Genomic DNA, 11072 nt, shown 5'->3' with positions numbered 1-11072 from the left:
CCTCCAGATAGAAAATTAGAGTTTAAAATCGAGGTGTTGCCCGGTACACCTGCAGTATCCATTGCTCCGTATCGCATGGCACCGACTAAGTTGAAGGAATTAAAGACTCAATTACTGAGGGGAAGCCTTTGAGGGTTGCTATCATCTGTATAGTTTGGTGTGCTTTTAATTACTATATTTGACGAGAGAGGAATAGTAGGCAACATGGAAGGGGAACACGTCAGTGTTCTGCTATTTTTTCTCAGATAAAAAAATACTACTAGATAAGGTAGATCCTTCTTTAGTTACTAAATGGGCGTTCAATTCTTGCTATTTATTTTTTATCATCTTGTTTGGTTTATTCCTTGAGTTGTTGTAGTGGGGGTTGTAAATTTTATTTGTATTGGCATGTTCTTTTGGACGAATAAAACAAATTTATCAAAAAAAAAAAATTTAATAAAAGTTGAGAATTAATTTTGACATTATGTCTAATTAATTTATAATGAATCAGATGGCGATAATTATATAAAAAAAATTCAATCAAATTGAACTATACTCAAAATATACTTAAATTTATACCAATATAAATTTAAATAAATATCACATATGTGAAACTTATATTCACATATTTTATAAATATTTGTATTTGTAATAATATCCAGAAATAATGTAAATTCAACCATGATTCAAATCGAATTAAACTAAATTATTATTCAAAAATTTCAAGTTAAATTAATCCACCAAACGAATTTAACCCAACATGCTCAAGTATTCAATTTCCTTTCTCGGCTTTTGTGTAAATTTTACTCATTCAATCATCTAAAAAATACCTTAAAATTATGTGTTGTTTAATAAATTAAACAATAAGATTTGAATATATTATTTTAAATTAAACATTAGGTAAAATTAGAATTTTGATAAGTGTGAAGTTTAAAAAATAATAAAATAAAAGTTATTAAATTTAGTCTATACTAAATAATAGGTAAGTCTTTATCTAATTGTCATTTCTTATATATTATTTTCATATAAAAATTAAATGAAATAATTTTCATTTCAGTTGGAAAATATAATAAAAAAATTAAACAACTAAAAATAATTATTAAATCACCAAACAGACGACAACATTGAGTGATTTCATCTCACGAAATTGTCTCATCTTGAATTTCGGAAACAGGAAAATATAGTGCAAGAAACGTAAAAAGGTAACAAAAAAAAGAGATAGGAAACTTGTATTTTTATTGCATGGTTTAATACATTTTTAAGTGTTTAAATTATATTTTAAATTGACTTTTGGTGTATAAATTTTTTTTCGTTAAAAATAGACGTATAATGTTTTTATCTATTACACTTTTAGGTACCTATGATAACATTCGTTAATTTTTTACCATTAAATTTTTTTTTATTTTTTATTTAAAAAAAATTATTATTATTATTTTTTAAAAAAACCTTATATTTTCCTTCTTTTCACAAAACACCCCATAAAACCCCCAAATACTCCCAGAATCCTAACCCAAATTCCAACAAACCCACCCACCGGTGGTGGAACCACTACCGACCATCTATAATCCAAAGTCTGGTGAAGCCCATCCACCGTCTTCGATTGATTTGCGCGTGATTTTTTGATAATTTGCGGTCGGTTTTCAATCGATGACCGGTTTAGGTGTGACGACAAGGGACTTGACAATAATGTAGTCTGACGACCAGTTGGTATGCAACCGACGACGACAACAATGAGCGACAAAACAATTGAATGATTTGGGTCTCAAAATCTTGGGGTCAGTTTGATATTTTTGAAACACTTGGGTTTTTTTTTTAAAAAATAATAATTTTATTTTTGCTTTTTAAATAAAAATTTCAAAAAAAACATTAGGGCAACACATGTCAATTAACGGTTGTTGCAACTCGGGCAGTTAAAACTGTAACAAAAAAACATTAGACACCTACCTATATTTAGCGACAAATTCTTTACGTATCAAAAGTTAATTTAAGATATAGTTTAAGCACTTAAGAGTGTACTAAGCCCTTATTGTATATATAAAATTATAGAGCAAGAAAGAAGAAGACAAAGATGTACATATCTTAAGAAAGAAGCAGTCTTCTTATACAAATTGATATTCATAAATTGAACAAAAGAAGGGGGGGGAAAAAGCAAGTCAACTATGGGCATGTCCTACTACTCCATCACGGCCTGCATTCTTTCCTCCTCTTCTGCCTTTTTCCAAGCAGCCTGAAAATAAAGAACCGAACAAAATCCATTATAAAATGTGTCAAACTTAAGAAAAACTAAATAGCTTTCATGTAATCTGTTGAGAGAAGCTTGCCTTGTCTCGTTCAAGTCTGGATAAATGTGGCTTCATGGAGTTTCCTAAGCTTAAGCCTCCCCATGCTTCTTGCAACTCTCTCTCCCTTGCTTCTCTACGAGATACAGAGAATCTAATCTGTTCACTTGGTTGCTCACCAGTTGCCATCTTCTCTTTCTCTAACTTTGATTTGTGTTTAACCAAAATTTGATCCAAACTACCTTGATCATCCACAGGTGTCATGTTTACACCTCCCCTCTTCTTTACTTTCACCATTTCTTCTTCATTTGCATTGAACCTCAATTTCTCTTTCTCTAGTCTAGAAACATGCTTAACTAAAACTTTGTCCAAACTCTCACAATCTTCTTGCAACTCTCTCTCCCTTGCTTCTCTACGAGATACAGAGAATCTAATCTGTTCACTTGGTTTCTCACCAGTTGCCATCTTCTCTTTCTCTAACTTTGATTTGTGTTTAACCAAAATTTGATCCAAACTACCTTGATCATCCACCGGTGTCATGTTTACACCTCCCCTCTTCTTTACTTTCACCATTTCTTCTTCATTTGCGTTGAACCTCAATTTCTCTTTCTCTAGTCTAGAAACATGCTTAACTAAAACTTTGTCCAAACTCTCACAATCTGTGACATGGGTTCCTCCTTGTTTTTTGTGGTTCCTAGGCTTAACCAGGATTTTATCCAGGCTATCTTCGCTTTCAGTTCTATTTACTTCCTTATTGAAGTTGATATTTTCCTTACCAAATTCTTCTCCATTAGCCTCCTTGCCTTTCTCGACTAGATTATTTTTTCTTCTGCTTTTTGCTTCCTCAACTTCTCTTTCTAGCCTTGAGACATGTTTCACCAGAAACTTATCCAGACTTGGTACTTCTACGATATCACCTTTCTTTTGTTTAGTCCCCCCATTTGACACTCCTCTGCGCTCATATGTGTTGCCATGATTCCTTTTTGCCTCTTGAATTTCCTTTTCAAGTTTTGAGGAATGCTTAACCAATATTCTTCCCAAGTCGGGAACGACCTCAACAGAAATATCTGCATCTGACTTTCTACGATCCACCCCAGAATTCTCATTGAAACTTTTTTCGTTCGCCTGAATATCTTCCTCGGAATTTAAAGAATGCTTCACAAGTGTATGCCCACTTTCATCTTTAGATTCGTTCCTTCTGCTCCTGGCTTCTTGTACCTCTAGTTCAAGCTTGGTCGTGTGCTTAACCAAAAACTTGTCCAGACTCGGGAGTTCAGAGTCATGCTGTCCAGTTTGGTTAGTTTTTCTTACAGTTCCAGCTCCAATGGAAGATGCTCTTCTATCAAAATTAAGAGCTGAAGCAGAGGGATGAAGCTTAGTATGTTCTACTTCCGCTAAGGCAGCATTTAAACCACAAGTTGCAACTATTGTAGCAAGCGATGACAGTTCATCCTCTTGTAAACATTTAAGCCTCTCAACCATAATCTCTACAAGCTTTTCCGGGTTGAGTTTTTCAAGAGATTGCCTCCTCTTAGCTTTCTTCTCTCTAGTCTTTGAAGCTGACATCTTGCAATTGAAGTCTTCAGACTTGAAACCATCTTCTTGAGTCAATGCCTCAAGTTCTGAAGCTGCCTCTGATGATTGACATTCTGAAGAGATCTCTGCTGACTTCAGATTGTTATAACCTGTATCTGGATTCTCATTGATTTTCCTTAGCAGGTCTTTAAATTCATCTTTATTAAAAGAGGAGCAGGATGCAAGCCTCCGGAAAGCAGTCTTTACAGCCGCGGCCACTTGTTTATCTACCTCAAATGCTGTTTCAAAAGATGCTCTAATGGTATGAGTAGTAGAACCTGCTTTATTTATCGTGGATGCTTCAATCTGACAGGTACTCTTAGCGCAGTTAGGAATATCATACATTATCACTCCCAAAGCTGTTGCTGTTTCAAATGCTGCTGCAGCGGTTTTCTCAGCTTTCAACAGCAGTTCATCAGCTTCCGTGCTTCGAATCCTGAAAGATTCCAGGAATAAGGAAGGGGAAAGAAAAAAAACCACATTGTTATGTCCTCATATGCAAGCAAAATAATACCTGGCTGCTTGGAGTATTCTACACCAAGAAGCTTCTACCAGTGCTGCTTTACGAGCCTCAATTGCCTTGTGTGCAGCCTCTCTTGCTGCCATTTTTTCTCTCAAAACCCTACAATAATGAGGATTTGAATCTTCCAGGGTCTCATCAAGAGTTAAATTCATACCATCTACTTCCTGAAAAAAGTCCCCACATTAGTAAATTTGGTCAAAAAAGAAGAGAAAAGAAGATGTGCAATCAAATTTAATGTATATGTACATAGGATAGAACCTGCAGCATCTTTATTTTCCTTTTTAAATAAGAATCAATCTTTTTTCGGGGGAACCAATTCAAAGGAGAATTCTTCCTGTGTGAAGGCTTCTTAATTTGGGAAGTAAATTTGTTTAGAGAATTCAATGCTGAGGGACTGATATCTTTGGTTGATTTATTCTGCACCATTCACAAAAGCAGAATTATAAAACAAAATGAAAGCAATGATAAGTTGCAGAGTAGATGCATCTGTAGGCATTTTAAGAAGGGTAAGTTCACAAACCCCAATGCCTTTTTCAAGTATGAATCATTCAGGTATATCATATTGAGGCTTAGAAACATTCTACATCCCGTCCACCGGAAAATTTCAATTAACAACGAATCATATCAGAGTTTATAAAAGACTATTAATATTGTTTCCCCCCTTTGTTTACACCTAATAAACTAAATCCCAGGTATTAATTTACTGCCAGGCAAGAACTACAGATCAATATCAATTATAACTTAATTCATTTCAGCATGATCCAATTTCTCAATCCCCCCAAAAAGTAGTTCAGAACAAATACTACTAACTATTAGCTTCATACATTGAAATTCAGCAATTAATTTAATCTTCAAAGATATCAAAGAGAACCGCCGACTTAGGATTTTCAGGGTTTTAATTTCAGTCAGTCAAACGAAACCCTATTGTTAGAGGTTAAAACTAAACAGTATACGCCAGAGAAATCTAAGAAAAAAGAAACAAGGCAAATGTTACGTAACGTAACAACAACCATAGATCTTGAAACTGAAAATATTCTTTTTTTTTCCTCCTCACCTTCCCAGTCCTGGAAGAAGACGACGCCAAAGACTCATCGGTGGCCTTCCCTTCGTTGATCGGAGAATCAACGACAATCTTTGGGTTTTGTTTGTTTGACACAAGCATGCAATCCTCTAAGCAACCGAGATTCATTTTTTTCGCGGTGAATCGGTGAGCTAGAAATTGAAAAGATTTTGATGAAGATTGAACAAGAAAAGAGAAGAAATAAATGTAATTTGGATACCCTGTTTGGATTTCGAGAAAAACGAGTTGGGATGTTTGTTTTCTGAATTTTGTTCTTAAAGTCAACCGTTACAAAAATTAAATCAGATTTCTTGAAATAAAAAGAGAGAAAAACTAGCCGTTGCAGAGCAACGGTCATACCCGGTTGAGATTTATCTTCTACATTCGTGTGCACTCTATTTGTGTTAACATACTGGCGTCCGGATCATTTGCTCTACTTGAACCAAAAAGTTATGTCAGTGTCCGTTTGTTTATTTTTTAAGATGTTTATGATTATGTTCGGTTCGTGTTTGTTTATTTATTGTTCGTAAACATGTTCGTTTAATGTTCGCGAACGTGTTCATTTATATATCCACAAACGTGTTCGTTTAGTGTTTGTTTAGCGTTCGTTTAGCTCAGTTGGTAGAGCACAAGGTTCTTAACCTTGAGGTCGTGGGATCGAGTCTCATGGAGGGCATTTTATAATTTAGAAGTCTCATACGGAAGTTGTTCTCAACCTAGTGTTTGGGGCAGCCTACTATCTTACCTCCCCTTACTCCATTACATATGGGAACAAGGGACAACCATTTAGCGTTAGTTTATTGTTCGTTTATTTTTATTTATATATTCTTTCAGAACAGTCTTTAAGCCTTAAGTTCTATTGGTTTTAAAAATATGAGAGTTGTCATCAATCATTTTTTAAGTGAGATTGGACCACCTAAAAATTAAGTTATTTTAATAAAATATTTTATTTTACCAAAACAATTAAGTTTTGATCTACGAAAACAGAAGATAGGTTTGGGAGTCGATTACGTATAAGGAAGGATTAAGACCCTACAAAACCCAAATTTGATACATAGTTGGTTACACTTTGTTTTAATTTGAAAATTTATGAGTTCGAGTTTTTATTTAATTGAGGATCCACCATGATGCAATTTTTGAAAAGATTACCAATTTATTAGAAACTAAAGACAATCCTCCCTGAGCATAAGCGGAGATTATATCATTAATGTCTTATAAATAGATATTATCTCAATTTTGAAATCATAATATGAATTGAAAATGATATTAATTTATTTAGGAAATTCACAATAGTCCCCACCCGGGAAAAAGCGGGAGTTATATCGTAAATTCCTAATAAACTAATATTGTCTTATTTATTTTAAAATCAATTCAAAGCAAACAATCAAATAAATTATTGATCATACTTTTAAGGGACTAAAACCTACCGAAAATAGAGGCTATAATATTAATCCTAATAAATTTTCTAATTATTCTAATTAAAGAATTAAACTAACTAAATTTGAAGTTAAAGCTTAATCTAAGTCAAGAGTAAATGATGTGTTAAGAACCTAATTGTATTAAATCTAAAGTCAAAGCTCTAATATTAATCCTAAATTAGATTTTAGCAAATTTTATTATACTCCAATAATTAAAAATAGAACATGCGAGAACTAGTTTAAATTATCCCCTAATTAATCTAGATGAGAGCTTAAATGAAAAAACCTAAAAGTTTTGTCTAAAGTCAAAAACTTTAATCTAGGATTGAAATAAAATAATCTAGAAATTAAAGGTTAAAATTAAAGGGAATTTATACATACGAAATAAATATATAAAGAAATAAATTCAAAGAATAAAAAATAAAAATAATAAAATAATAAAAATTTTATATTGAATAAAAAATAAAAACAAAGAATAAGAAATAGAGGAAAAATAATTAATTTAGAAAAACATAGAGAATTTAAATTAAACTAAAATTTTAATCCAAAAATAAAAACACAAATTAGGGAATAAAATAAGCAAGGACTAAGAGAAAGAAAAATTAGAAAAATAAAATCTTGGAAACAAATGCGGAAACCAAATTAAGAAAAAAAATAAAAGAAAAAAGTAGAAAAAGAAAACAGTTAGAACCAATAAAATCAAATTAAAAATCAAGGGATCCCATAAGGATACATATCGGGTCATTAAGTCATTTAATTGAATTCAACACTCAAAATAAAAAAATATATTTTCTTTTTTTAAGTTATGGATCAAAAGGAAAAAAATATCATTCAAGATTCATAGCCGGTTTTCATCGAGAAAGCTCAAGGAAGGATAAATCTCTATAAATATATATTTGAAAGCATTTTTCCTTGTTCATTGGTTTCTTCTCATCCAATGAAGTTTTAAACAGAAAAAGAAAATCGAAATCGATAAAAAACAAGAATAAAATTAATAAAAAAACAATTACCTTCAAACAAAAATTCATTTTATTAGCTTATATCTTTCAAATTACAAAACTTAGGGTTGCTCTCTTTTTCTTTTTCTCCTAAAAAAAATTATCTTCCCCTTTACATAAGATGAGTGTCTATTTATAGGCTCCCAAAATTCCTAAAAGAGAAAATTCTACCATTTTTTCATTAATGCTAGATACACTAATTTAAAAGAAAAAAAATCCTAAAATAATAAAAAATATCATATATTACCCTAAATAAACTATGAAAAGCATAAAGCTAAATTTAATTACAAATATTCAATAAAATAATTGAAATTTTGTAATAAATGAAAATCCTCGTATTGTGTTCGAATCCAATTTTTTGCACACGCTTTCTTTGCTAAAATAAGCATATCTTGAGTTCCCGATGTTCGATTGAGGCGTTTCAAAATGCGTTGGAAATCTAATGGGAAATCGATTCAGTTTCAAGAAGATATCATGCCATAAAAATGTATGGATCTCGTCCAAATATTTGTTGCCAATAAGCTGATGTATAAGGCTTCAAAATTCGCTCAAATAAAAATATCTAAATGTTGTAAATGGTAGGCCAGATGAAAATTGAGTATTAAAGATGTCCCTCTTTGCCTATTTTCGTACAACGAGAATAGGGAAAAGACACAAATACATAAATTTTTGTTCAGTTTCAACTCAAGCTTACAAAATCTGAATAATCGTTTTTCTAGAGATGAACTCTGAAAACATTCTTGTTCCTCTGATGCCACGTTCATATCTTCGCCCATAATCAAGTTTGAAAATGATCTTGCTCCCTTAGAATGGGGATGCCAAGTCATCATCAATAGTTGATATGCTCCTTTCTCTAAAGTATACCAAAATCAAAGAACTATATTGCTCATTTCTATAAAGGACATCAAGTCGTAAACAATAGTTGATATGCTCCTTGTTCCTTTCTCTTAAGGATGCCAAGTCGTAATCAATGGTTGATATGTTCTTTTCTCTAATGGATGCCAAATTGGAGAACAATTTTGCTTCATTCTCTAAAGGATGCCAAGTTTTAATCTTGGGAGATAGATCTTCTTTTTGGACATGTCTCAATCTCAGCAACTGGAATTTCTCTGTTAAGTTTGACAATCATAATCTTTCCACGCTTTGATGGTTATGATTTTTCCTTATTGAACATTATCTCTGGATCATCCTTTTTCTATTTGGATCAAGGGAGTGAGCCTTCTCATCTTTCCCCTTGAAAGTCAAATTATCTTAAGAAATCAATCTATGAGGGCTAGTTTGTGTGATCCAAACCCTTTTTTTTTGGAGAAGACAAAGTTGAGTTGAAAATGTTATTCTCTAATCACTTTGAGTTATCAAAGAGGCTTTCTTTCTGGTAAACATGTGTCTCGAATCCTCCATTTTTGATGTTCAACTTTTGGTTCTCTTCTCGATATCTTGCCAACACAAATCTTCTTATTTCTTTTAAAGATATGTAAAATGTGCATGTATAAAAGCCTGGATGCAACTTGTACTTATTTTATACAAATGGTGCAAGAGTATCGATTAGCAATCTTATTCAATCTTCAAATAGGGGACCTATCATTCAATAATCTTCCCCAGTGTCAACATTTAGTATGTTAATTCAAGCTTCTATCATGTTTTTCTTCATCTTCTTGTACCATTGTTTTAAAGGAAATGCTTTCTTTCTTTTATGAACACCAACCTTGAATTCTTACTGTGATCGAGTATAGGGTCTCGTTGCCTCTCCACTTTTTCAAGGGTGCCAATATCAACTCAAGCCATTAGGAGTATCATTATTGGTCTTTTTTTTCTCTTTCTTCAGTTTGATGGTAAATGGTTTCTCTTCAATGCGGGCATTGGGTTTGGGTTCCTGTAAAGTCGATTCGAGTCCCATTGCTCATTCCCAAGATATGCTTTTTGAAGTAAACATGATTTCATAAAGACTTGTGATAAGTCTTCTTGTCCTTGATCTAAAATCAAAAGATATTTTCATCATTTCTATCTCTCTTCTTCTTCTTTCTTTTTCCTTTTACTTCTTGCCCCACTTCTTTTTGTGCAGTTTTTGAGGCAAAGTGGGTCATGTCCATTTCAAGAACATCATCTCTCCTTAAGATTATCATGTTTGAAAATGTTTTTTCCTTTTATTATTCAAAAGAAATTTTGTAAAGCAAAAGCGATGCCCTTTACTTTGGGCTCAAATTGAAACAAAATTACCAATTCATATCAAATAAATTAATTACTTTTTTATTTCCAAAAATTATAACCCTTTGACAAGTGTCAAGATTAATGGGTAGGGCTTTGGGTTGGTTTTTCCTAAAAAAATTTAGGGTTTTATGTATACCAAGATATCATTCATTTCTGTCTTTGAGATCATTGTGACATGCCCCTCCATTTTGGTCTAGTTTTTCGGTCGGATGCGGAAAAAATGAAGCAACTAGTATATTTAATTGTAAAAAAATTTATAGAGTGTTTCTATTTTGGTTATTTAGAATCTTCCATTTGTTCAAGTTTCATAAACTCATTTAGTAAAGACAGTGTAGAAATATTGGTCTAAAAATAAAATTTCCGAGTACTTGTGTGTATTCGATTATAACAAGTGTTTCTTAACTCCATTAGTCCATTTTCTACCAAAACTCATTCTCAATTCTAATTTTAAGCTTGACCGCCTTTTTAAATTATATTTCATTAATTTTGGTGTTCTCACTTTTGCTTTGATATTTCTGGGAGATTCATCTCGACATAAGGCCTTTTTCTCGACAATTGTCGAGTGACCAACTAGTGTCATGATCTGAATGTAATCCTATTTATAAAATTAAGGCTCTCTACATTACCTCTTTGGCCCGTTACTTTAGTGGAATACCTCTAATTAGAGGATTCAAGTGTTAAAAAGTCTTTGACTTGACAACTTAAAGGGAACTCACTTCATAAAACTTGGACTTACCTCCATAGCTTCTTCAGACTTACCTCCAAAGATCAGCTTACTATTTTCAGTGAAGTGCCCCCAGTTTTATTACATTTACATTGTGATGGTGCTTCATTAACTTTTCGAGTATTCAACTTCAAGATTTCTTAAGCTCATCAAGAAGAACATGTTATAGTTTATGTATTGTTGAAGGTCAGAAAATTTCATCTTTAGAGTTCAATTTCCAAGAAACTGACATAAACTAAATTCAACTATTCCACTATTCCATTTACGTAGATTATGATTCATCATCGAATTTCCTCAATAAAAACAAA

The 11072-nt window shown here is 32.3% G+C and overlaps 1 protein-coding gene across 1 annotated transcript; it reads right to left on the bottom strand.

Annotated features, from left to right (window-relative positions):
• Window positions 1-2056: 2056 nt before the first annotated feature.
• Window positions 2057-5618, bottom strand: LOC120184459 (golgin subfamily A member 4-like). Its single transcript, XM_039188923.1, has 5 exons — window positions 5411-5618; window positions 4615-4773; window positions 4348-4520; window positions 2301-4269; window positions 2057-2206 (listed from the first exon to the last, which is right to left on the bottom strand). Exons 1-5 carry the CDS (start codon window positions 5543-5545, stop codon window positions 2153-2155), a joined length of 2490 nt encoding a protein of 829 aa, XP_039044854.1. The 5' UTR covers window positions 5546-5618; the 3' UTR covers window positions 2057-2152.
• Window positions 5619-11072: the final 5454 nt, after the last annotated feature.

The sequence above is a fragment of the Hibiscus syriacus genome, unplaced genomic scaffold (assembly GCF_006381635.1).
Source record: "Hibiscus syriacus cultivar Baekdansim isolate YM2019G1 unplaced genomic scaffold, ASM638163v2 tig00112910_pilon, whole genome shotgun sequence".
Classification (NCBI taxonomy): Eukaryota; Viridiplantae; Streptophyta; class Magnoliopsida; order Malvales; family Malvaceae; genus Hibiscus; species Hibiscus syriacus.
This window is presented reverse-complemented; position numbering and strand designations above follow the sequence as displayed.

Bases quoted from the DNA above. Each gene is read 5' to 3' on its own strand.
- LOC120184459 (XM_039188923.1), bottom strand. From the start codon at position 5,545: ATGAATCTCGGTTGCTTAGAGGATTGCATGCTTGTGTCAAACAAACAA. The intron at 4,774-5,410 runs GTGAGGAGGAAA...TGAATGGTGCAG, and splicing joins CTTCTTCCAGGACTGGGAAG to AATAAATCAACCAAAGATAT. The intron at 4,270-4,347 runs GTATTATTTTGC...GGAATCTTTCAG, and splicing joins AGAATACTCCAAGCAGCCAG to GATTCGAAGCACGGAAGCTG.